Below are 24,465 nucleotides of genomic sequence, written 5' to 3'. Positions count from 1 at the left end.
CTCCCCTGCCTCCAAGGAGACTGCCCTGGCCTTGAGCTGGCACAGACCCCACCATCACCATGCACACTGCCCACCGCCCCACCCCGAGGCTACCTTGTCGAAGTTCCTCTGCTTCTTGTCCAGGGCAGCGGCGGCGGCATTGGAGCGCTCCACATCCACCATCAGGTCCTCGATCTCGTTCTGCAGCCTGTGCTTGGTCTTCTCCAGTGAGGAGCACTTGGCATTGACGGCCTCCACGGCCTCCTCTGCATCCTGAAGCCGCTGAGCCAGCTTCTTCCTGTCCAGGGGAAGTAGGAAGGGTGGCAGGGTAGAAAGGGATGGGGAGAATGGAGGAGGTAGAATTGGACAAGAGGAAAGCATGTGAGCCTTTCAAAAGACTCTCCTTGACAACCCAGAAGCATCCAGAAAAGCCTGAGGACTGGCCCCAGAGGCTGAGCACTTGGCAGGCAGATCTTGGTAGCTGAGCATGAAGACACAGAGCACCAGTGGAGACCATGAGCCTCCCCCTTCTTCTTGGCTGTAGCCGCCGTTCCCTCCGGCACCCTACCCCAGGTGGGAATCACTCAGCCCTCAGACAAACCTTTTGTTCGTCTTATATTCGGATGAGAAACATAACGCGAGCAAAAAGCTTCCCTGAGAGGAGCAGGAGGCGGGGCTGGGGCAGGGCCCTCCTGCGCTGTCCCGCACTACCTAAGAGGCCCCTATGTGAGCTCTATTGAGGATCAGACTGGGTTGGCTGCCCAGGACTCACTTGGCTTCCTCCAGCTCCTCGGTCCTCTGGATGGCATCCGTCTCATACTTGGTCCTCCACTGGGCCACCTCTGAGTTGGCCTTGGACAGGACACGCTGTAGCTCGGCCTTGGCCTCTGTCTCTTCTTCATACTGTTCCCGCAGCAGGTCACAATCATGCCGGGCTGACTGCAGCGCATGGGCCAGGGCATTCTTGGCCTGGGAGGAGGTGGGCACCAAGGAAGTGGGTCAGCTTTTCCCATCAGGTCACTCCTGGCACACCTTTACCCCAATCTCAACACGCTCCCTTGGCCACAGCTACTTCCAAGTCTCCAGTGAACCTGGAGTGTTTTCCTGAGCTAGAATGACCCTGAATAGTAAAACAGTGCCACACTGTTTACAAAGAAAGTCCTTGTGCCCGTTGCCCAACAGTCCTTGCAGCAGATCTCATCATCCATTGCGTTTATAGGTGCAAACAGAGACATCAGGATGTTTCTATTTCTTATAGAATCTATCTTATAGATTTCACCAATCTATAAGAGGTAGATTAGCATTGAGCTTTGGGGTTTTGTAGGGAGAATGTTGGGTGTTTGTGCATGTGTATGGAGGCCTGAAGTCAACCTTGGGTATCATTTCAGACACTGTCCACCATATTTTTTGAGACAAAGTCTGTCTCTGAGAACTAAAGATCACCAATTTAGCTGGGCTGGCTGCCAACCAGTCCCAGAGATCTCCCCACCTCTGCCTTCTCGGTGCTGGGATTATAAGAGTGCACCATGCCAGGTGGTGGTGGCGCAGCTGGGCCGTGGTGGCGCACGCCTTTAATCTTAACACTCAGGAGGCAAAGGCAGGAGAATCTCTGTAAGTTCGAGGCCAGCCTGGTCTACAGAGCGAAATCCAGGACAGGCGCCAAAACTACACAGAGAGACCCTGTCTCCAAAGAAAAAAAAAGAGTGCCATCATGCCCAGCTTTTTACATAGGTGTTGGGGATTGAACTCAGGTCCAACCATCTTCATGTTTATCCGGCAAGTACTTTACTGACTCAACTGCAGCCCTGGCCCTGGGATTTTTAAGAACTCACGCTCTTGTCTCTTTTTCACGAACTCAGTACTGTGCTAGACATAGGCTCCTTTCCTTCTCCAGCTCCCAGATTATCTCATAATCCTAAAACCCTTTGTGCTGTCCCTGAACCCCATATCTGTACCCAAGAAGGCTGTCTCCTTAGACCAGTGGTCCTCAACCTTCCTGATGCTGAGACCCTTTAGTACATACAGTTTCCTCATGTTGTGGTGACCCCCCCCAACGATAAAATTATTTTCGTTGCTACTTCAAAACTGTAATTTTGCTACAGTTATGAGTGTAATATCAAAGTCTAATATGCAGAATATCTGATATGTAACCCCAGGGAAAAGGTCCTGCGACCCCAGAGGGGTTGGGACCCACAAGTCGAGAACTGCTGTCTTGGATAATTTCCTCTCTGCCTCTTCACCCTGCACCCCAGCGTGGCAACAGGAGAGCAAAGGGCCTCTTCTCAGACCTGGGGAACAGATTTAAAAGACACTTGGGAAAGGCTGGACTATTGGTTTTTTTTTTTTAGAATTTGTGGAGAATTGTGGACCAGATCAGCCTCGCTCTTAAGAAAGAAAGAGACACAGGTACAAAGGCAGGTGGTGCATGCCATGCTTGGGCCAGGCAGGGTCCAGGCCTCACCTTGACCTCCTCCTCCAGCTGCCTCTTGAGGTCCTCCAGCTGCTGGGTGTAGGTGAGCTTGCCTCGGGTCAGCTGGGAAATCAGCGCCTCCTTCTCATCCAGCTGCCGGGACAGCTCCCCTGGGGAGGCACCAAGGTACCTTCAACCCCTCCCCCCCCTCCACCTGTCCCCCAACCCTTAGGCTCCATTCTCTGGAGGCACTGTGGGCCCATGAGGGGCATGTGCACCCAAGGTGGGGTGGCTCAGGAGGTTGGGCTTGTGGCGCTCCAGCCCCGGGCTCACCGTTCTCTGTCTGCAGCTTGGCCCGCTGGCTGGTGAGGTCATTGACGGAACGCTGAGTCTCCTCGGCCTTGCTCCGATGCTCATTCATCTGGTCTTCCAAGGTCCGGCACATCTTCTCCAGGTTAGCCTGAGGCAGGAAGGGAGTAAAATGGAGTGAGGATGGCAATTGAAGAAGAAATGGAGAGGGACCCATGGGAAGGAAGGGGGCAAACATACAACAGCATAGAGGGAGGAAGAAGACAATGAGCAGCCAAGGAAGAAGACGGAACTGGAGGCAGATGGAGGGAACTAGAGGGGGAGGCAGCCGAGAGGGCCCACCTTGGCCTTGATGATCTGCTCCATGTTGGAGGTGACGTCATCCAGCTCCAGCTTGAACTCGCTCTTCTCCTTCTCCAGCTTCTGCTTCACTCGCTGCAGGTTGTCGATCTGCTCCCCCAGCTCGGCCACACTGTCGGCGTGCTTCTTGCGCAGGGCCGCGGCTGTGGCCTCGTGCTGCAGGGTGGCCTCCTCCAGGTCCCGCCGCATCTTCTGGAACTCAGCCTCGCGCTTCTTGTTCATCTCGATCTGCACAGACGTGGCCCCTCCGGCCTCCTCCAGCCTCTCGCTGATCTCCTCCAGCTCTCGGGACAGGTCGGAGCGCAGCTTCTCCACCTTGGCCCTGGCTGTGCGCTCGGCCTCCAGTTCCTCCTCCAGCTCCTCGATGCGGGCCTGGCCAGGGACATGGAGGATCAGACCTGCTTCCTGGACCCCTCCGTGGAAGCCCCCCCCCCCCGCCCCAGGGACACGGAGGATCAGACCTGCTTCCTGGACCCCTCCGTGGAGGCCCCCCGCCCCGCCCCAGGGACACGGAGGATCAGACCTGCTTCCTGGACCCCTCCGTGGAGCCCCCCCCCCCCCCCCGCCCCGCCGCCGCCCCAGGGCTCTAAAGGCTCCCTGGTCTACGGAGAACAGCAAGTAAGTGTGATGTGTTACTGGAGAGGTGGACATGGAAGGATTGGGGGAAGGGGTCTAGTCAGTTTTTCTTTAGGCTTGAGCATTGCACGCTCCCTTTATTAGAAGAAAACAGATCCCTCGGAGAAGGACAAAGAAATTTGTGTTTCCTGGGCTTTTCCAAGCAGTTTAGCGGCAAGAAAATAGCAAAAGTCTAACTAACTGAGAAAACCACTCCTGTTTGATAAAATGGCTGAAGTCCTAACTCAGTGCCTGCTAAAGAGGAAAGAACCATAAAGGCCGACGGGACTTTAAAAGTCACCAGATGACAGGGTGGACATGGGGACCGAGAGGTGATTGCTTGACTGGACGGAGCTGAGACAGAAAGCCAGGAGTTCTGCCCTCCAGACCTGGTTTTTCCCCCCAGGGTCTCTTCTTTCATGCATCATATAAGCCCCTCTTGCAGGGAGACCTGTGCATTGCGTCCCCTTTCCTGGACACACAGTTCCCGTGATGCAGGAACAGCATACGCTGGAGAGGATGCAGGGACGCACAGCTGCGGTCCCCGCCTTACCTGAAGCTCTTTGAGCTTCTTCTGCAGCTGGCTCCCCAGGGCCTGCTCATCCTCAATCCTGGCATTGAGTGCATTTAACTCAAAGTCCTTCCTGTAGGGAGGACAGGGGGTGGGTGGGGTCAGAGGTCAAGAAGGCACCTGGAGTATCCACCAGAGATCAGAGACTGGAAAACAAATGAAGTGCGGGGGCGGGGGGATACTTCCAAGAGTGATTCAGGTTACCCAAAGAGTAACACCTGCTGTCCGATTCAAGCCCACTAAGACCGTAATGGGAAAAGCCCTGAGGCAGAGTGGCAGGGCTGGCCTCTATGGGACTGTCCCCTCTACGGAACCGTCCCCTCTTTAGGTGATGTTTTCTCATCTGTGAAGGGAGGAGATTATTTCAAAGACGTGTGTGTGTGTGTGTGTGTGTGTGTGTGTGTGTGTGTGTGTGTGGTGTGTATGTGGTGTGTACTGGTGGTCTTTAACTTGTCACTGTTAGTTTAGGCAAGTCATAGCCTCTTTTTTTAAAAACTGGGGTGTATACATTGTACATAGCCCAGGATTTCATAAAGATAGCGTCTTACGCCTATGCCATGTACTTTGATCACACTCGCCTCCTTCTCAACGCATTGACCTTCCTGAGCTATCTCTTTGGTAAAGTCGGACTACATCATCTTTATAAGGAGACTGAGGAGGGGCTAGGGAAGCCGGTTCAGCCATTGAGAGTACCGCTCTTCCAGAGGAAGCAAGATGTTCCCAGCCTTCATATCGAGCAGCCCACCACCACCACCACCAGCTGTGACTCCAGCTCCAGGGGATCTGACGCCCTCTTCTCACCTCTGGGGGCACTACAGTCACATGTACAAACTCACACTCACACACACACACACACAATTAAAAATCAAATATTAAAAAAGGAGGTTGAAGAATCACTCACTAGGACCATCTATCCACTCAACAAAGTCTGTGCCTAGGGAAGTGTGAAAACTTCTGTGCAAATACAAGTTGAAGTATGCTAAGACCCTCAGATGTGAAAACATGTTTTCGTAACTCACTGTTAACCAAGTCTGTGTGTGCACCTTTTAGAAGGTCTTACAGTAAAGACTGGGACTAGAAGTTACCTAGAAAGAAGAAATGGCCCAACCCTTTCATTTTTTTGAAACAGCAGAGCCATTTCTTTGTGGTTCAGTTTGCTTTCTGCAGAAAAACCCAAAGGAGACTTTCCTGGGAGGCTTTCGTGTACAGCCTTCCTCCCTGTCCAACTGTGTGCTCACAAAGAAAGCAAGCTTTTATTTTCGTCTCTCCTAAGGGCCTGAGGGATCCAAGCAAGACTCTTTGCCAGGGAGGACCATGGGGCCTTAATGTGCACAGGAAAGTACTCTTCCTGAAGGTCTTTGCCCTCAGTCTGAGCATCCACCGCTTCTTAGCATGGCCCCTGGGTCAGCTTGTCCTGTCCTGAGCTGAGCCGGGCTGAGAAGAAGGAGCCACAGCAGTGAGGGAACACCATACTTTTTAAGTTTCTCGTCCAGCTGCTGCTTGTCATTCTCCAGGTCCATGATGCTCTCCTGGGTCAGCTTCAGGTCACCCTCTAGCTTCCGCTTTGCTCGCTCCAGGTCCATGCGCACCTTCTTCTCCTGCTCCAGGGATCCCTCCAGCTGGCGGAGAGAAGGACCAGCTATGTGCCATGAGGTAGAGCATCCTGACCTGGGTTTTGTTACTCTACACTTTGGAAATCCTTGGGAAATCTAGGACTATGGAAACTTCCCTAGGAAGGACCAGTGTTCCCAGGGAACCATGAGAGAGTCTTGAACGGAGGGATTGCTCAATAGATATTTGATGAATGAATGAAATTGGGATAAGATTCCAAAGCTATAATCATTCATTCAGCATCCTGTAAGTACCTACTGGTTCCAGGCTCTGTGCGGGGATACTGAAGACACAACACTGAGTAAACTCAAGTTCCCATCTGAAGGGAGCTCTTAGTCCTGCGACCGAGACAGATACTTAAGTTATTAGGGCCGAATGATAGGGATTTGATGGATATATACACATACGAGGGGGCAGTGGCCACTCAGGATCAGGCTCTGCCAAGATCCTCCTCAAAGAGGCTCACGGTTTACCAAAGAGATTTATAATGCTCTCAGGAGATAATCCTCTAAACACTGTGGTCAAAGGTAGAGTTACGTGGGTTTAAATTTTAAACTTTAAAGCTTAAGTTAAAGAAAAAAAAAAGCTCTGTTACTGATCATAACAGTAAGATTGGATACATTATTTGAAGTTGATAACCCTCATGCTTTTTATCCCCCAGTTTTATTCTGGGAAGATATCAGCAGAAAAAAACACTTTCCACTATCCTCCAACACTGCCCCCACAAAAAAACACACACTCACACTCACACATACCCCTCAACACAGATGGACATGCTACATCAAAGCCTGTTACGCCCTGTCTACTTACATCATCCACCTGCTGCTCCAGCTTGACCTTGGCCTTGGTCAGAGTGTTGACCTTGTCTTCCTCGGCCTGAAGGTCATCCAGAGCCTGCTGGTGGGCCTCTTGCAGAGCTTTCTTCTCCTTGGTCAGCTTGACGATGATCTCATCCAGCCCAGCCATCTCCTCTGTCAGGTTTTTCACCTGCCAAGCAAACAAAAATTCCCTTAAGTCAAAGGACACCACCTGGGGACACCTAGAAGGACCTCCACGATGCAACAAGGGTCACACTGTGGTTTGGATCCCGAGGAAGCTGGCCTCACCTTGTTCTCTGTGGCATGCTTCTCCTTCTCCACCTTGGCCAGTGTCAGCTCCAGGTCGTCAATGTCCCTTTTGAGCTCCGAGCACTCATCCTCCAGCTTGCGTTTCTTGGCAGTGAGCTCTGCGTTCATCTCCTCCTCATCCTCCAGCCTCTCGGTCATCTCCTTCACCTTGGCCTCCAGCTGGATCTTGTTCTTGATCAGCTGGTCGCAGCGCTCCTCGGCATCAGCCAGGTTGTCTTGTTCCTGGGGCCAAGGTACAGAAAGGGAGGCTGGTCTGAGGACTGGTCCTTGTCCTCACAGGCTATGGCGGAAGGGAGAGGTGCATCACCCAGATAGGAGGGGGACCCCAGCTTATTTTCAGGTGAGAAGAGCCTCAGGAAGGTAGGAAGGGAGTTTAGGATGGTATGGATGGGAGCACTGGGGAGGGAGGATTTAGGATGGTATGGATGGGAGCACTGGGCAGAGGGGAATTTAGGATGGTATGGATGGGAGCACTGAGGAGAGGAGCAGAGGAAACACAAAGTCTTCACAGGGCTTCTAGTTTCCTTGCTTGAAGAAATTGCATTTGCTGATGTCACACACTGTGAATGTTAACCTATAAGACAGGCAGCTTGATTCCTGTCTAGGGTTGAAGGAATTTAGGCTCAAGGAAGATTTATAGTTTCCCCTAGGACCAATCTCTCTGTGTCTCTCTCTGTCCATGTCTCTCTGTCTCTCTGTCTGTGTCTCTCTCTTTCCCTGTGTGTGTGTGGGGGGTGGGGAGCTAACAATGGCCGCGTGGCTCACCGCCTGCACTTGGAGCTGCAGGTCATTCTTCTCCTGCAGCAGGGACACCATCTTCTCCTCCAGCTCCTTGCGCCGAGCCTCAGACTTTTCCAGCGCATCTTTGACTCGCCCAAACTCTTCCTTCATGTTGGCCATTTCCTTCTCCGTCTCGGCGCTCTTCAGCAGTGGTTTGATCTTGAAGTAGAGCTTCATCCATGGCCAATTCTTGACCCCCATGAAGGCCCGGATGTTCCACTGGATTATCAGCAGGGAGTCTCTGCAGGCACAGTGAGAGGAATGGTGTGAGAACCACCCCTGTTCCTTCCCATCTAAAACCCTTCGTCCTAGATAGATCCCCCTTTCCTTTTCTATCTCACCCTCCCCGGGGCCTTCAAATGCTAAGGACCCTCTTGCGTTCATGAGGTCCCTTCCTAATGGTTTCTTCTGATGAGCCCACCAAGTCTTTCCCTTGACACTGTCATTGGACCTCAGGAGAGCTAATGACCTCGTTTGAAGTCCCCTCACCTGCGTTCCAGCAGCTTCTTGAACTCCATTCTGGAAAGCACACCTCGGGACTGGGCCTGGATTCTGGTGATGATGCGGCTCAGCCTCTCATCTCGCATCTCCTCCAGCAGCCCCAGCAGCCCCGCCTTGAAGAACACCTGTGGATAAGACACGTGTTGAGCATGACTAGGACAGGGTATGAGGGAGAAAAGGTGCATTTGGGGACAACTGAGGGAAGAATTGGAAGGAGGATGCCATGGGCAGTTGGAGATGGGATGGGAAAGTGGTTCTGGGAGTGGAGAAGTACCATGTGGTCCAGATCTATCCTTTAGGATAATTGGTAATAGGGTGGGAGGAAACGATGAAGAACCAAAGGAAAAGAGATGTCTTTAACTAATTTGTCTCTTTCCTTTCCTCACCTTGGTGTGGCCAAACTTGTACTGGTTGTGGTCAATGTCCAGGGAGCCCAGCAGCTTCTCGGCCCCTTTCCTGCTGTCAATGAATTGGCCCTCAGGGATGGCTGCTGGGTTCAGGATGCGGTACCTTGGGAGGGAAGTTCTCAGAGTCATTTGCATTCTGTGTGGGTCTGCTCTGCCTACAGAATTCCAGGGCCACCATAGACCCCCCCACACCCACCAAGTCAGCCCACCTCTGGCTCGCTGAGCCCTGGGGCACCCTTACGCACCTCTGGCGGAAGTCCCCGTAAAGAATTCGGTTGGGGAAGCCCTTCCTGCAGATGCGGATGCCCTCCAGCACCCCGTTGCACCTCAGCTGGTGCATGACCAGGGGGTTGTCCATCACCCCTGGGGCAGCAGGGGAGAAAAATGATTGGGAAGGGTGTTAGACTAACACCAAGGCCTCTGGGTTCCCATCCTGGCTCTGGCACACATTAGCTGGCTAATTTAGCACGTCAACCTGTCAGTAAGGATTCTTCATTGGTTTCATTTTTCACCGTAGCCACACTTTTAATAGTAATCAAAAAGATTTCCATATTTATCATTTTATATAATTTATCCTTATTATCATGTGGTTCCAGGACAGATCTATCTCACTTTCTAGGTGAGTGAGCTAAGGGATTAAGTGACTTGTAGAAGGTCACTGATCTTATCGAGATCTGAGCCAGGCTTTGAACCAAGATTCTCTGATGCTTTGTTTCCTACGGTTTAAAAACAGATAGGTATTTCTTATATGCCTCATCAGGGGCTGTAAGTCACACATGAGGTGATATCTATAAAAATGCCTTACACGTTACCATGGGGTATACATTCCCAACAGAAGGTAACACTGGGAGGGGTGGTCTAGGAGAAGAACATGATTTGGAAACCAGCAAGGCTTGGAGATGACTTGGAAGGTCCTGTCTCTGAGACAGCGCAGGTCCAGTGTGGGATGGCTCATGATCAGGGCTCACCTGGAGACTTTGTCTCGTTGGGGATGATGCAGCGCACAAAGTGAGGGTGTGTGGAGCGCAAGTTTGTCATAAGTTTGTTCAGGTTTTCCTGTGGCAGAAAAAGGGGGGAGGGAAATAAAAAGCCAGAAAGAAGGAGAGGAAGGAACAGAGAGGATGGGGAGAACATGGGAAGCAAGGAGGCGAAATGATGTCCGGGGAAGACACAGGTGAGGAGAGAGGCTGATGGCAGATGAGAAATGAGAGAGGCATGTTGGGAAGCAAGATTCGAGGCTGGGAGATGAAGAAAGACACAGCCATGAAAAGGGTCCGAGTGAACCCAGGGAAAACGTGTTGAGAGGAGCCGGGGACATGCAAGGCAAGGAGCTAGGGCCGAGGGAGCAGAATGAATGGGGATCCGTGCTCGTGGGACTGATCACACACTCACCCTGTGCAGAGCGGACACGGTCTGAAAGGATGAGCCTTTCTTCGCCTTGCCTTTGCCCTTGTCTGCAGCTGTGGGGAAGGGAGCCAAGGAAAGGGGCATTAGTGGGCGTGTAGGGAGGCCGGGAACAGGGGTGGAGACCTACAGCCTTCCTCACGTTTTGTCCTCGTTTGGCGACCAGACAAAGGTCTTCTATGTGACTGCTTCAATGTCCCCACCCAATTCCATCTCTGAGTCTGTTCCATACACCTCAGGGCATACCATGACAGGGAAGCGGTGGTTTTGCAATTGCTGTGCCTCAGAACGACGGCATAAACCTTGGAGTGCTCATGCCTGGGATACTCACGCGCATCCGCCCCAGCATAGTTGGCAAACAGATTGCTGAGCAGCTTCAGGGAGGACTTTTGGTACAAGCCCACCACGGTCTCATTGAGGGGGTCCTTGTTCTTCTGTAGCCAGCCCAGGATGTTGTAGTCCACGGTGCCCGCGTAGTGCACCAATGAGAAGTGGGCTTCCTGCTTCCCCTTGACGTTGCGAGGCTTCTGGAAGTTGTTGGACTTGCCCAGGTGGTTGTCATACAGCTTGGCCTTGAAGGTCATGTCTGTGGCCTTGGGGAACATGCACTCCTCCTCCAGGATGGACATGATGCCCATGGGCTGAGAGTGTAGGGAGAGAACCATTGAGTAACTTTCACTAGGGTACACATATATTCTTCTCTATGTGAGTATTTACTCATACATGCCTGTAGGGTATTAAGAAACTAGGCTCAGCTCAAGGATAGTAGCTATCTACTGTTTGACCCCTGTAAGCCTTCCACAGGTGGGGATTTTGTTGATGTCAGGGGGACTTTTTTTTTTTTTTTTTTGCAAGTCTGGGTTTGTGACTACTACCGGTGCCTTTAACATCCTTCATCACCCAGATCCCTGTGATGCTGAGGTTAAAAATAGGTGCACTCTTACGACTCCCATTCCACCTTCGCATTTCCCGATCCTTGGGTGCGTGTAACCCAGGGCCGGTAAACACGCCAGTGGGGAAGGCCAGTCTCCAGATGCCCATCCTTCATGTGGCCAATCTCAAGCCCCTGGGACACAGCCATGGGTGGGAACACAGTTATCGGCTCTTTGCCATGGACATCTGGGACGACACAGAACTCTGCAAAATAGAGCCCCTCTTCTGATACTTAGCCTGAATTCACCAGAAGGGACATGAGCCACCACCTTATCTGGAGTTCTGGAGTGTTCATGTGGGGTATAGATGGAAGGCTCGGGTAGTGGAGACCAGACACACCTTCTCAATGAGGTCGATGCAGGCCTGCAGGTCCATGCCGAAGTCGATGAACGTCCACTCGATGCCCTCCTTCTTGTACTCCTCCTGCTCCAGCACGAACATGTGGTGATTGAAGAACTGTTGCAGCTTCTCGTTGGTGAAGTTGATGCACAGCTGCTCGAAGCTGTTGAACTGGAGGGTGTGGCAGCCGGTCAGGCTGACTGAGGGTCTGAGTGGCCATCAGGCTCAGCCTAGGACTGTGCCACACACCTGCCCGAGCCCAGCACAGGCATGGCTGGTCCCCTCCCAGGTCATGACAGGGACAGGAGAGCCTCTCCTGAGGGCAGGGACAGGGATTGCCTGTCACTCCACGATCCCCACTGTCATCCCGTGCCTGGCCCACGAATGGTCCTCCACATGGGACTGAAGGTGTGAGTGAGTGGGTGAGGGACCAGTGGGGTCCCAGGCCAGGGCTGCCAGACTCACATCGAAGATCTCAAAGCCAGCGATGTCCAGGACACCTATGAAGTACTGGCGTGGCTGCTTGGTCTCCAGGGTTGCGTTGATGCGGGTCACCATCCAGTTGAACATCTTCTCGTACACTGACTTGGCCAGTGCCCCGATGGCGTATGACACCTGCAGGGTAGGGGAGAAATCCAGCCTAGCCGTGCTATTGGAAAGGATGAATTTGAAAGCTCGTACCCCACCCCGCCATGATCTCGCCTCCATTTGCTTGTCTCCCAAAGACAACCCACCTGCTGGACATTCTGCCCCTTGGTGACATACTCGTTGCCCACTTTCACCCGAGGGTGGCACAGCCCCTTGAGCAGGTCGGCTGAGTTCAGCCCCATGAGGTAGGCGGACTTGTCGGCCTCTGGAAGGAAAGGGTTAGCAGGTAGCAGAGTTAGTACAGGGATACCCATTCTGCAGAGGTGGCCCTCAGACACCCCCAGTTTCCTTGCTCCCCACCTTCGGTGCCGTCTGGCTCTGCCTGCTCCTCCCGCTGCTTCTGCTTGAACTTCATGTTTCCAAAGTGCATGATGGCGCCCGTCAGCTTGTAGATGGAGTTCTTCTCTTCTGGGGTGAAGCCCAGCACGTCAAAGGCGCTCTGTAAGCAGGTCCCATATCAGTGAGTCCGGAAAAAGAAATATGACTGGTTAATGAGATTCCTCATACGCTGGAGAGAGAACTTGAATGTGTGTCTCCCTAGTCCCTGTACAGTATGTGATTCCCACACCCAGAGAGGGACTCGAACCCAAGACAGACAGTACAGGATCAGGACCCTGCTGATCACTGTCCACTGTTAACGGTCATAGCTGTTCTCCATAGCTGCTGTGGGCTACCCATCTACATTCACAGCCTTTCCACTCACTTTCCTGCCTAGGTTTTCATACCTGTGTGCATCTCTCCTCTACCCACAGCTTCTTCCAGCCCCACGGGGTCTAGATGATTCTCCTTCCTGCTTCTCCTGTGGTGTTACTTTGTTCCTCGCCCTTCCTATCTCTCTGTCCGTGGTTCTCGGCACTCTGTGGTTTGATAGCACCAAATACTGGCCACTCTCCTGTTCCACTGCATGCAGCTCAGCACACCCTGTTCACAGGGCACATGCCAGCTCTCGAGGAGGGTTGTACTGCTTTAGAAATCAGAGAGCTAGTGTCCCTTGGCTCTGTTCCTGAGCTGGCACCATGTGCCACCCTTACCTGTCCACCCTCCGGCTGAGTCCTCACATACTTACATCAGTGGCCATGAGCTCTTCGGAGTCATCAATTGAGGCCACAGTGGTCTCTCCTTGGGAGATGAATGCGTAATCGTAGGGGTTGTTGGTGATCAGCAGCATGTCTAAGAGTGGGAGGATTTAGTTCAGTTGTGCCTGACCCCTGGCTACCATGGGGGCTCCAGCACATGGGCCCAGGGGAAGGCTCAGTCAGGGTTGGACTTGACCCACAAAACTGATTCTAGCAGTATCAGAAGGCCCAAGGCATACCGACAGAATCCAGCCACAAGCAGAGGGGACTGGGTTGCCATAGAAATAGCTGGTCTCAGTCTGACTCACCTAGAAGCTCGGGCTTTTTATTCGACAGGATTTGGTAGAAAATGTGATAATCTCTTTCTGCTTTCAACTGGAAAATAACCCTGGATTTTTCCAGAAGGTCTGTGAACAGGCAGATAGAAGGAGAGGAATGAAAGGTTGGAATGTGGGTACCCAGAAATAAAGGAAAAGGCATGAGGAATGCGGCAAGCAAAAGGCAGAGGAAGAGACTGACATGGATGCAGAGGTCACACATGAAGGTGGGGGTAGAGACCCAGGAAAGACAGCATCTTAGAGAAAAATCCCCAAGAAACGTGCGCTGGTACCTGAGAGAGAGGAAAAGCCTAAGGCAGACAAGCACAGTCAGAAAGAGAAAGCAAAAATGGATGCTGGGGGAGACATTGAAACCAGACCGTGTAGAACCAGGACAGGCTCATCCCTGGTAGACTCGTGGAACTTACAGGTCTCTATGTCCGCAGATGCCAACTTTCCAGTTGCCCCAAAATGGATCCGAATGAATTTCCCCTGAATAGATGGGTAGAAGAGGGTGGTCATAAGCCTGGGAAAGGCTCACATTTGAGGGAGGCCAGCCTTCAGTCAGCCCAAGTCCCGAGTTCAAGGTGGAGTATCACTCACAAATCGAGAGGAATTATCGTTCCGGACTGTCTTGGCGTTGCCAAAGGCCTCCAGAGCGGGGTTGGCTTGGATGATTTGATCTTCCAGGGTACCCTGCAAGAGGCCATGAAGGATGAGGGCCGAAGACTTCCCACTCCATTTTTCGTAACGCAGGCCCGTAGGTGCCAACAGGCCTACCTTGCCTGGGGTCTGATCCTTCTTGCTGCGGTCCCCAATGGCAGCAATGACAGCGAAATACTGAATGACCCTCTTGGTGTTGACAGTCTTTCCAGCTCCGGATTCTCCGCTGTTGTGAAAAGCAAAGGGTCAACAGGCCGTAAATAATGCTGCTTAAGATCAAGAAGCCTCAGCCGGGTGGTGGTGGCGCACGCCTTTAATCCCAGCACTCGGGAGGCAGAGCCAGGCGGATCTCTGTGAGTTCAAGGCCAGCCTGGTCTACAGAGCGAGATCCAGGACAGGCACCAAAGCTACCCAGAGAAACCCTGTCTCAAAAAAAGAACAAAACAAAAAAATAGAGGGGAGAACCTCTATCCTATTGGAGAGGGGGCGCTCTCATCAGGAAGCTGCTAGAGAATGGCACATAGGTCGGGTTAGCAAGCAGGAAAGAGGCCAGGAGAGGACACGGGGCCCATCGGACGAGAGGACTGTTTTGGGAGAATAGATGGGGAGGGAAGAAAAGATTTCAGAAGGGAAAGGTAAGGAAACGAAGCGGTGAAGACACATGGGCAGAGTGAGAGGACAACCAACGGGCGAAGGAAGCCAGAGAGAAAAGAAACGAAAAAGACAGAAGCACAAGGGAAGAGAGACACAAGGCAAAGGGCCAGGGCAAAGAGCAGAGAAGAAAGAGTTGGGCCTGGGGATGGAGGGAGAGAGGACCATAGGTGTGTGCAAAAAGGAGCCTGGGTCCCCCCCCGGCGGGGGGGGGCGGGGGCGGGGCTAGGATTAGGAATTCTGGAACTATGCTCACGTGATGAGGATGGACTGGTTCTCCCGATCTGGAAGAGAGGAGAGGAGAGGCAATGGGTTGGGGCTAGGCGGGGGCTGGGGAGGAGGGGACACAGGCCCGGGCACCAGGCTCACCGGTCAGCATGTACTGATAGGCGTTATCAGAGATGGAGAAGATGTGGGGCGGGGCCTCGCTTCTCTTCTTGCCCCGGTAGGCAGCCACCACTTCAGCGTTGTACACCGGCAGCCACTTGTAGGGGTTGACGGTGACGCAGAAGAGGCCTGAGTAGGTCTGGGGGGTAAAGAAGAGGAAGCGAGCAGTCAGTGATGCACGTGAGGGGTGATTTTTTTCAGAATTAGAGAAAGGCCCCAGGGAGAGGAAGAAGAGCTCAGAATGTATCCAACTGAGTCATCCCAGTGTTATAGCTGAGCCAAAGGAGCAGGGGCCTGTGTAGACCGCCATGCTTCCGGACACAGAACAAGCAGGTGGCGTGGCTTCTTCAGGAGGCCGCTGTTGCCCAGGAAGCTCTAGGTTCTGGGGGACAGACTCATGCCGCACTCACGTAGATCATCCAGGAAGCGTAGCGCTCCTTGAGATTGTACAGCACTGCCGGCTCGTGCAGGAAGGTGAGCATGGCCATGTCCTCGATCTTGTCGAACTTGGGCGGGTTCTGCTGCATCACCTGGTCCTCCTTCACGGTCACCGTCTGTAACAGCCCACACAGGCCCTGTCAACCCGTATCTGCCCCGCTCTATCCGCAGTGAAGGGACTAGGGAGAGGTAAGGGTGGGTGAGATCGCGTTCAGCCGAGAAGGCGCGTTGGAGCGTTTGGACCGCCATCCTGTCCAAAGGACAGGAGGCGTGGTGGTCCTCCGGTGTGCATGCGCGTACCCTCTCTGTGCACCCCGGTTGTGGGGCTCTCTGCGGGGGGGGGGGGGCTTCCCACACCAGTGCCTACACCTACCTTGCCATTCTCTGTCTCAGCAGTGACTTTACCACCCTCTCGGGACACAATCTTGGCCTTGACAAACTCTTCTTTGTCGTCAGGCACAAAGACATCTTTCTTGAGGTCAAAAGGCCTGGTCTGCGCCTCCAGCCGCTCCTTCTCAGACTTGCGCAGGAAGGGGGCTGCAGCCCCAAACGCAGCCATCTCCGCATCCGCCATGGCTGAGCCTGGGGTGAGTAGCAACTGTTACCTGTATGCCTTCCCCCTCCCTGGGCTCTCCCCTTCAGTGGCAGCCCCCGGGTCTGGCATCATGCTCAGCACTCGAGAGGAGTCACCCATGAGTCCCTAGTTCTTCAAGCTTACCCCCTAAATGAGAGAACTGCCTGGCACCTGTGCCAGGCAAAGGGGGCAGCTTACTTTTGTTCAAGTTGGGGCATTCTTTGGGGAGTGCCCTGACCTTCTTGCGGGGCAGGATTCTGTCTGCCTCTATCTCCGACCGTCAACAGACCCTGCCCCCTCATTGACCATAGGTAAGGAGCTCCTGGAAACCAGGTCATTGTCCCCAAGCAGGGCAAGAAAGGACAGTTCCGGTTTGGCTTTGGGCTATCATGTTCAACCTCCCCAGATCCCTTGAACATCTGCTTTGCCTACCTTGGTTTCTCAAACGTGTCTAGTGATGAGGAAGTAGGAGGGAGACCTGGAGAAAGGGAAGGGGCTGTGTCAGGTCAGGCTGTAGGCCAACCTGGCTACGGCCGCCTCCCTCCTCCCTCCTCTCTGGCTGTGTTCTTCCACACCCACCCTCCTCCACACCAAAGAGAGATTAGAAGCTCTGGTCAGCCTCTCTGGTCATTCTCTTTCTTCCTTTTCAAGCTCTGTTTCCTTTTCCCCAAAGACTAATTTGAACAACTTCCCGGAGCCTCTGAGCTGTGTTCTACCCTTGGGGGCCGTTCTACCCTTACCTATGCCCGGCTGGGGAGATGTCTTTCCTTTGAGCCACCTACAAAACAATAACAGTGACATTGGTTCAGACAAAGCACTTTTATTCTTTTGCTCGAAGGTCACCCCTTGGTCACATGAGGCAATCAAGGCTGGATGGTTTGCTTTTCTCAGAGCACAACACAAGAGTCAAGACTTCGAGGGTTCAAGTCCCAGGATTCCAACAGCCCTCTTTCCACTACCATCCATCCCAATGCCTCCTCCACAGCCTCCAATGAACATGCATGCCTGCTGTGTGTGTGCATTCTTTCCGTGAAGGATAGGCTCCCTCCCATCTGAGGAGGGAATGGGTGCCCAGCATGCACGCCCCCACGGTGTTTATGAGCCTCAACAACAGCCAGGTACAAAGGCTGGCTCCTGTGGCTGCATATTCTTCAGAACAGAGATCAGAGACCCACACACACACATGCATGCCTGTGAGCCCCGACCACAGCGAATACACACAGAGTCTGAGTAATGACTCCTCCGTGTACATTCAGGCCCTTCCACAAACGCGGACAGGCTCCACTATTCACAGAACTGGCTTCCTTTAGAATTATTCTCCACCATTCCGCTCTTCTCCTAAAATGCTTGTAACCAGGCATGATGGTAAACACATGTCTTCCATTGTATCTTACGTGGTGGAATGTATACTCATCCTTACATTTAAGACACGGATGCTTGTACTCAAGTGTGCACCCACATGTGTGCAAGTGCACACACACACACACACACCACTGTTGCATTTTGGGCCATAGACAGATACAGATACTCCCCCCCCCCACCCGGGGAACACATGGGCCCCCACATTCCTGTGACACAAGCATGCCTATTTAGATCTGCACAGGTGTGCTCAATCGTAACCAGGTACTATATGAAGTCCTGCCAGCAGCCTGCTGTTCTAGAGGAATCTCTTCCTGAACCTGGAGCCCCTAATCCCAGAGGAAGGCCTGCCTCTAGCTCCCACTCCTACCTGAGGGCAGCAAGGAAGGAACCAGCAGGAGACCGCTCAGAGCCAGACCTAGCCTCGGGGACTGTATATATGGGGCAGCAGGGTGCCCCCACCCCCACCTGCACCCAGTCCCCAGCCAGATTTAGAAAGGGCTGTTGTCACCAAAAGCATTTCCCCCTGACTCCCTCCCCCTTCCCTTGTCCCAACAGTGCTCCCCCCTCGCCCCCCCCCAGCCAGGAAACAATTGGAAGTGGTCGTCATTGTTGTGGCATGGCATGTTCAGGGTCTGAGTTCCAGGGGGTGGGGTGGCTCAAAGCGAAGCAAAAATATCTCTTACATTCCACAGCTCGCTGGAGAGTAAGCTGACAACGACCACCATGACCTCAGGCAGGCAGGCAGGGCCCTGGCCCTGGCCCTGGCTCTGGCCCTGCTGCCCCTTAGAGCTCTTGCCCCCAGCAGAGCCTGGTGCTACTTCCAGGATCCTCCCCACTCTCCTGGCCTGAGTCCCACCCCTGACTGAGGTGGGAAGGGGCTGAGTCGCAGCAACAAAGAGGGGCACGGCCCTGGTACGGTGGCTGGATTGGGGCTGCGGGGAGGCAGCGTCCTAGTTAAGTGGTAAGGAGAATGACCAGAGAGTTTAGACACTGGCACTCTGGCTCAGGCCCCGCTTTCCTTGGGCCAGCAGGCAATGTGTTGAGATCACTGAGCTTGAGAGCCAGGCAAGTCTCTAGTGAGCCATCCAACTGCTTCACTTTATGGAGGTGGGACCTCGAAGGTCACACAGCTTCAGGGGAGCAAGAGTCCAAGGGAGGGACCTCAGCAGATAGGAAGTTGATCCCGGCCAGGGAGGGAGGGCGAGGGATTCCGAGGAAGTGCTGGCCACTAGGTGTGGAGGAGTTACAGTTGCCTAATGGTCCTGCCTTAGAGCTCTTTCCTGTCTGTAGCTCTGCCCTGCAGATTCCAGAGGCACAAGGGGTGAGCCTCCCAGGGCTGCAGACGAGGCAGCTACTGTTGCCTGGCCCACCCAACCTGTGTTCAGACGTGGATGCAGTCTTTGTTCTTACAAGTGGAGAAAGGGACAGGACAGGAAAAAAATCTTCCCTTTTCCTGCAGGCCCTGGGAGCGACACTGGCGCCCAGCCTCTGGACGGAGCACAGGCGGTCCTTGTTCTCCCAGCATGGCCTATGCAAGCTTTGCTGCTTGGTGTCTAGGCAACCGCCTCGTGGTTTGGTTTGACATCCCCTTTCTTCCCAAGCACAGCTCTGAGCGCATGCGGATTAATCCAGCTGCTTGGATGTCAGTGTGAAGGAGAGAGGCAGGCCTGGGGGATGGGGTGCAAAGCAGGTACATTTTGAAGGTGGGGTGGGCACAGCAGGAAAGGGAAATTCCAGGAAGGGCTTCTCTGGGGTTTCTTGGTAACCGAAGCACAAGTCAGAGGACGCAGAGCGGCTGTATGCGCAGTGCAGCGTTGGGGGAGAGGCTACAGACAGTAGGGGGTGCATCCCACTGCAGCTGGAGAGCTGCAGTCCTCAAGCATGAGGTTGCAGTTGTAAGGAGCAGGTCCTGCTCCTGACATGCCCAGTAGAACAAATTTTGGGGGTCCCTTCCAGACCTTGCCAGATATTAATGGATCAGCCTCACTGGGAGGGACTTCCAGGATTGGAGGAAGGCTGCTCTTTCATACTCTTTTAGCTTTCTAAGCACAAGGCACAAAGCATAGAGACGCTGCCCTGCCCTGCTCAGGAATAGGGCTCAGGCACAGGTGCATGAATGGATAAATAATGCCTGGGACGCAGGTGAGCCATTTTAAAGCCAGTGTCTTTACGCTGGGCTGGCCTGCGTGGTGGAGGGATTGGGAAACTGTCTCTCCAATTCGTAACTTAATCACTCCCCTTTTCTGCCTCCTTCCAGGTTTGGAGGGCTTTGGTCGATGGGTATTTGGGTGTATTGTTCTCAGTGTCCCCAATGCAGAATATAAATCACTTTCCTAACTTTAAGTTCTCTGCCTCATATCCCAGACTGGAGGGTCTGGTGTCCTTAAAAGTTCCCACCCAGTCTCCAGCCCCTCTAACACCTGCTTTGGAGTCCCTCCTTCTGTTTGCTGCTGTTGGAAGGCTGGGTGGCTTTGCCCATCCTTTCCTAAGCAAGTATTTCCTGAGTGTCTGCTATGGGCTTGGCATCATTCTAGCTGATGGGGATACGGAACAATGAACCAAAACAAAGACCCCTGCTCCGGGCATCTTTGTCCGACTGTTTGTAGCGGTGGCCCCGGGGTGGGGGGTGGGGGTGTCCACAGCCGGTGCTTCGCACACACGCGCGCGCACACACACACACACACACACACACACACACACACGCACACACGCACGTTCCTAGCGGGGAGAGTGGGGGCCCTGCCCATGTGAGGAGTGGGTGGCAATTGTGCGGCGCACTGCAGAGTGACAGCCGACAAGACAAAGGAGACAGAGCAAATGCTATAAATAAAGAGGGGCTGGAGGGAGGGCCGCTTCGCCAAGGTAGACCAAATAAGGCCTGAGTGGAAGGAAGGTGATCTGCCTCCCTAACCCCCCACCCCCCCACCCCCTGCCCCCAGGCACTGTGCCTGCTTTGTCTGGGCTCTGTCACCACACTGATCAAATGTCAGTCCCAAACAGGAGCCATTTGCTGTGAACGAGCCAGTGGAGGCCAGCAGCGGAAAGTGTGCTAAAATTACCACCAGGAATCGGGGTGAGGTGGGAGGGGGCGGGGGGGGCACCCGGGCTAAAGCAGAAGATACCTGAGCGTGAAAAGAGAGAAATCTAGAAGGAATCCCAAAACCCCCAGGGAGAGGGACAGAAGGAGACTGAAAGAGGTAGGCCTCTGGCCCAAGAGAAGGAAGGAGGCATCAGTTGTTTGTGAACAGGAGAGAGGAGACCTGGGGGTGGGAGGCAGCCCTCCTAGCAGGCGGGCCCCTAGAATCTCTGACCTTGGGGGACCCTGTCCCTGGCTCCACATGGACCCCGGGATTAGGGAGCTGAGCTAGCCGCTGTCTCAGGTTTCTCTTTACAAACAGCTGCTACTTCTTGTCATTCTTTTGTGTTCCGGCTGGCTCCAAAATCTTTTGTACTCTGCAAGCCAGCCGCCACAATAGCCCAGACTCCCTTCTCCTCTTGATAGATGAGGGCCAGCTGGAGAGGCAGCCCGGATTCAATCAGAGTGCTGTAGGCAGGTAGATCTCTCCTGCAAGAGTGTTTGGAGGGGACACTGTCTAGAAGCCCGAGGGAACTTAGAAGGGGCTTTCTGGGGGTACAGAGACCCACTTGGAGGCCCAGCTCCTCAGTTTCTATCTGTGTGGTCTTGCTCCGTCACATACGTTTTGTCATCAGTGCGTTGGTCTGCGGAGCCCATGGAGACTAGTCATAAGTGAAGGGCTTAGCACGCACCAGCACATAACGGACTTCACAGTGGGAAGTTTTTATCCTAAGAAACACGGACATCAGGAATTCAGACTGTAGACTGCAGGGCTGGTCATCCGCTGTAAGTCCTCGGCCTGCGCTTTTCCCTCGGCTCCACCATGTCTCCTCAGTTGAAGGCTATGTTCTTCAGGTGGACCTCTCCACAGGCTAGCCTGGAGCCAGGAAAGCTACCGCTGCTCTGTGCTGTCTGTGGAGCTTCTCTCATGACCAATGTGTACCCCAAGACCCCCAGAAGTTGGCCCAGCTTCATGCTTTTTGTGTCCTGGCCTGAAAATCTCAGGGACTCTGCGTGAAGCTGCTGGTGGAGATGGGTAGTCAGGTTATAGGGAGGAGACAGGCTAAATGGTGGCCCTCAGGAGGTGGGACAGCCAGGAATTCTTCAGATATCCCTGATCTTAGGATCAGCCAAGGATGTAGAAACCTCTGAAGGAGAAGGATAGAGTATTGTTATGTGAAAACACTGGGCACACTTAGCTTAGCAAGATGGTATAGGCCTTCAATCCCAGCACTCGGGAGGCAGAGACAAGCAGATCTCTGTGAGTTCGAGGCCAGCCTGGGCTATATAGAGACTCCCAGGACAGCCAGGGATTCTCATGAGACTCTGCCAATGAAAGACAGCCATTGCAGGAATGCCCTGACTGTTGAGACACCCAGCTTCAAGGACCGAGTAACTACCGAGTTCTCAGCTCTCAGTCAGGGTTCTGCTGCTGTTACTATCCTCAAGCTGACTTGGTAAATTCTTTAGTATATGCCTTAGTTAGGGTTTCTACTGCTATGATAAAACACCATGACCAAAAGCAACTTGGGAGGAAAGGGTTTATTTCGGCTCACAACTCTCAGGTCCATGCTCCCCATCAATGAGGGAAGTCAGGGCAGGCACTCAAGGCAGGAACCTGGAGGCAGGAACTAAATGCTTGCTGGCTTGCTTTTCTGGTTTCGTGTGTGTGTGTGTGTGTGTGTGTGTGTGTGTGTTGCCTGAATGCATGTCTGTGTGAGGGTGTCAGATTTTGGAGTTACAGACAGTTATGAGCTGCCATGTGGTTGCTGGGAATTGAACTCTGGTCCTCTGGAAGAACAGGCAGTGCTCTTAACCACTGAACCATCTCTCCAGCCCCTCATTCTGATTTCTTGTAGCATCCAAGGACCTCCTGCTTAGGACTGGCACCACCCACACTGAACTGTGCCCTCCCACATCAATAATTAATCAAGAAGGCCCACCTGATGGGGGCATTTTTTCAACTGAGGTTGCTTCCTTTCAAATGATTCTAGTTGTGTCAAATTGGTACAACAACAACAAAACTAATCAGGACAGTATGCATATTTTTAAAAAAATGGGCAAACTGAAAAAGAGCAAAAGATGGGGCTGGAGAGGATGGCTCACTGGTTAAGAGCACCTGCTGCTCTTGAAGAAGACCTGGGTTTGTTTCCCAGAACCCACACAGCAGCTTATAACCTTCTATAACTCCAATTCCAAGGAATCTGATGCCCTCTTCTGGCTTCCACAGGAACTAGGAACACACATAATGTACATGCATGCATATAGGCAAAAACCTATACATGTAAAACAAAAGTAAATAAATCTTTCTTTAAGAAGAGGAGAAAATTTGGATGTGGTAGCACATGTCAATTCCAGCACCCAAGAGGCAGAGACCGGTAGATTTTTATGAGTCCAAGGCCAGCCTAGTCTACGTGGTGAGTTCTACAACAGTCTGGGCTATAAAGACCTTGTCTCAAAGAGGGGGTGGTAGAGAGATGATAAAAACACTGGAGGCCCTTCTAGAGGACCTGGGTTCAATTCCCAGCACCCACAAGGCGGCTCACAATCACCTGTAATGAGACAGGGCCTGGATCTAGAATGACCCAGAGGCTAAAGATCTCTTCCTCTATGGGCCCGACACAGTTCCATGTATTAAGGTGGGAACACAGACCTGGAGTTTAAAGGAGGGGAGGGCTTTGAGAAACACTGTGTGCCCAGCTGTGTTCCCAGCAGTAAAAATCAGTACGGTCCAAAGCGTGGATGGTGAATGGTGTGGTGAGTTAGAAAGGACTTGAGGGAAACCTCTCTTGTCAGATTGCTGTGTGGTTTTGGAGATGTCAGGTGGAAAGGAAAAAAAAAAATGAGCTTTCACGGTCTATATGTAAGTTCCTCTCGGCACAGAGTAAGACACATCTCAGTCAATACAACCGTCTGTCATTCAAATCACAGTCTGTGAGTCAGCAGTGGGCTTCAAAGGGAATAAGATGGTTGCCCAGTCAGGCAGGGCATGTGGCCTTAGGATTCAAGCTTGGGTCTGCTTTGTTCTAGAGTGCTGTCTACCGATCTGCCGTATTTCTCAGGCCAGCAAAATGTACAATATCACCGTGAGTGCGATGAAGAGTGACTGCAGCGCCGGACCGCGGTCAGTGTGACGTCTTAAGGACGGTTTGAGGGTCCGGCTGGGTCCTGGGGGGAGGAGAGGCCAGAGGCCAGGAGACTGTAGCGGAGGTTAAAGCCTCAATCAAAGTGGAGAGGTATGAGAGGGAAAGGACCAGACCGGCAGGCATTCCTAAGGAGGGGATACAGTGCGCTTCAGCAGACCGGCTCCGGGAAATCGGGAAGGAAAAATCATACGGGAGGGCATCAGCAAGGATGAGGGCGGGCACAAAGCGGGCAAGCCCTCGGACAGGCAGGATAGAGACTCGGTGTGAGTGGGTTAGAGGTAACAAGGGACAACTGATAGAACATGTTTTGTGTCCCAGAAGGAGGTGAGAATTGTGGCCTGGCAGGTAGGGCTGGCGGCTGAGAGCTGGTTACCTTATGGTGGTGTGAGGTGCCATGAGCTTGGAGACAAGAGGAAAGACTCAAGAGAGACCCACAGCCCAAGGAAGAAGGAAAGGAAAGAAGAAGCCCACAGAGACTAGACGGAGACGGTACGGTGAGCACAGTACTTGCCAGGGAAATCTGATGACCTGTGCTTGACCCCAGAGCCCACTTTAAAAAGCCGAGTGTGGGCTAGAGAGATGGCTCATTGATGCTCTTGCAGAGGACTCAGGTCCTGGCACCCACGTGGCAACTCACAACCATTCGTGACTTCATTTCCAGGGGCCAACGCCCTCTTCTGGCCTCCATGGGCACTGCATGCCTGTGGTGCCCTGACATCCATGCAGAGCACACATACATACCATACATACACACACACACACACACACACACACACACACA

At 53.1% G+C, this 24,465-nt stretch overlaps 1 protein-coding gene and 2 long non-coding RNA genes across 3 annotated transcripts in view; 2 read left to right on the top strand and 1 right to left on the bottom strand.

Annotated features, from left to right (window-relative positions):
• Positions 1-17,892, bottom strand: part of LOC114708688 (myosin-7) — a 22,519-nt gene extending 4,627 nt beyond the window's left edge. Inside the window, exons 1-32 of the mRNA XM_028892148.2 lie at positions 17,830-17,892; positions 16,841-16,878; positions 16,533-16,578; positions 15,900-16,108; positions 15,499-15,642; positions 15,071-15,227; positions 14,958-14,985; positions 14,168-14,276; positions 13,991-14,083; positions 13,816-13,879; positions 13,379-13,477; positions 13,061-13,164; positions 12,295-12,433; positions 12,081-12,199; positions 11,812-11,961; positions 11,347-11,517; positions 10,406-10,715; positions 10,063-10,130; positions 9,639-9,726; positions 8,916-9,033; positions 8,650-8,773; positions 8,252-8,388; positions 7,748-8,003; positions 6,962-7,204; positions 6,666-6,842; positions 5,718-5,863; positions 4,227-4,317; positions 3,041-3,430; positions 2,723-2,849; positions 2,441-2,559; positions 752-948; positions 94-277 (exon numbers count right to left, since the gene is read on the bottom strand). Of these exons, the coding sequence (XP_028747981.1) occupies positions 94-277; positions 752-948; positions 2,441-2,559; positions 2,723-2,849; positions 3,041-3,430; positions 4,227-4,317; positions 5,718-5,863; positions 6,666-6,842; positions 6,962-7,204; positions 7,748-8,003; positions 8,252-8,388; positions 8,650-8,773; positions 8,916-9,033; positions 9,639-9,726; positions 10,063-10,130; positions 10,406-10,715; positions 11,347-11,517; positions 11,812-11,961; positions 12,081-12,199; positions 12,295-12,433; positions 13,061-13,164; positions 13,379-13,477; positions 13,816-13,879; positions 13,991-14,083; positions 14,168-14,276; positions 14,958-14,985; positions 15,071-15,227; positions 15,499-15,642; positions 15,900-16,100 (4,353 nt within the window). The 5' untranslated portion in view covers positions 16,101-16,108; positions 16,533-16,578; positions 16,841-16,878; positions 17,830-17,892. The remainder of the gene's footprint in view (positions 1-93; positions 278-751; positions 949-2,440; positions 2,560-2,722; positions 2,850-3,040; positions 3,431-4,226; positions 4,318-5,717; positions 5,864-6,665; positions 6,843-6,961; positions 7,205-7,747; positions 8,004-8,251; positions 8,389-8,649; positions 8,774-8,915; positions 9,034-9,638; positions 9,727-10,062; positions 10,131-10,405; positions 10,716-11,346; positions 11,518-11,811; positions 11,962-12,080; positions 12,200-12,294; positions 12,434-13,060; positions 13,165-13,378; positions 13,478-13,815; positions 13,880-13,990; positions 14,084-14,167; positions 14,277-14,957; positions 14,986-15,070; positions 15,228-15,498; positions 15,643-15,899; positions 16,109-16,532; positions 16,579-16,840; positions 16,879-17,829) is intronic.
• LOC119088527 lies at positions 277-2,830 on the top strand. The gene is made up of 3 exons (XR_005092182.1): positions 277-552; positions 2,328-2,575; positions 2,739-2,830. It is a non-coding gene; the product is annotated as an uncharacterized LOC119088527 (long non-coding RNA).
• On the top strand, positions 5,812-24,465 carry LOC114708694. The gene is made up of 3 exons (XR_003736836.2): positions 5,812-5,897; positions 15,983-16,113; positions 23,569-24,465. It is a non-coding gene; the product is annotated as an uncharacterized LOC114708694 (long non-coding RNA).

Source organism: Peromyscus leucopus, chromosome 9, assembly GCF_004664715.2.
Source record: "Peromyscus leucopus breed LL Stock chromosome 9, UCI_PerLeu_2.1, whole genome shotgun sequence".
In the NCBI taxonomy this organism is placed as follows: Eukaryota; Metazoa; Chordata; class Mammalia; order Rodentia; family Cricetidae; genus Peromyscus; species Peromyscus leucopus.
The sequence above is the reverse complement of the archived record's forward strand: the minus strand, read 5'-3'. Positions and strand labels throughout refer to the sequence as shown.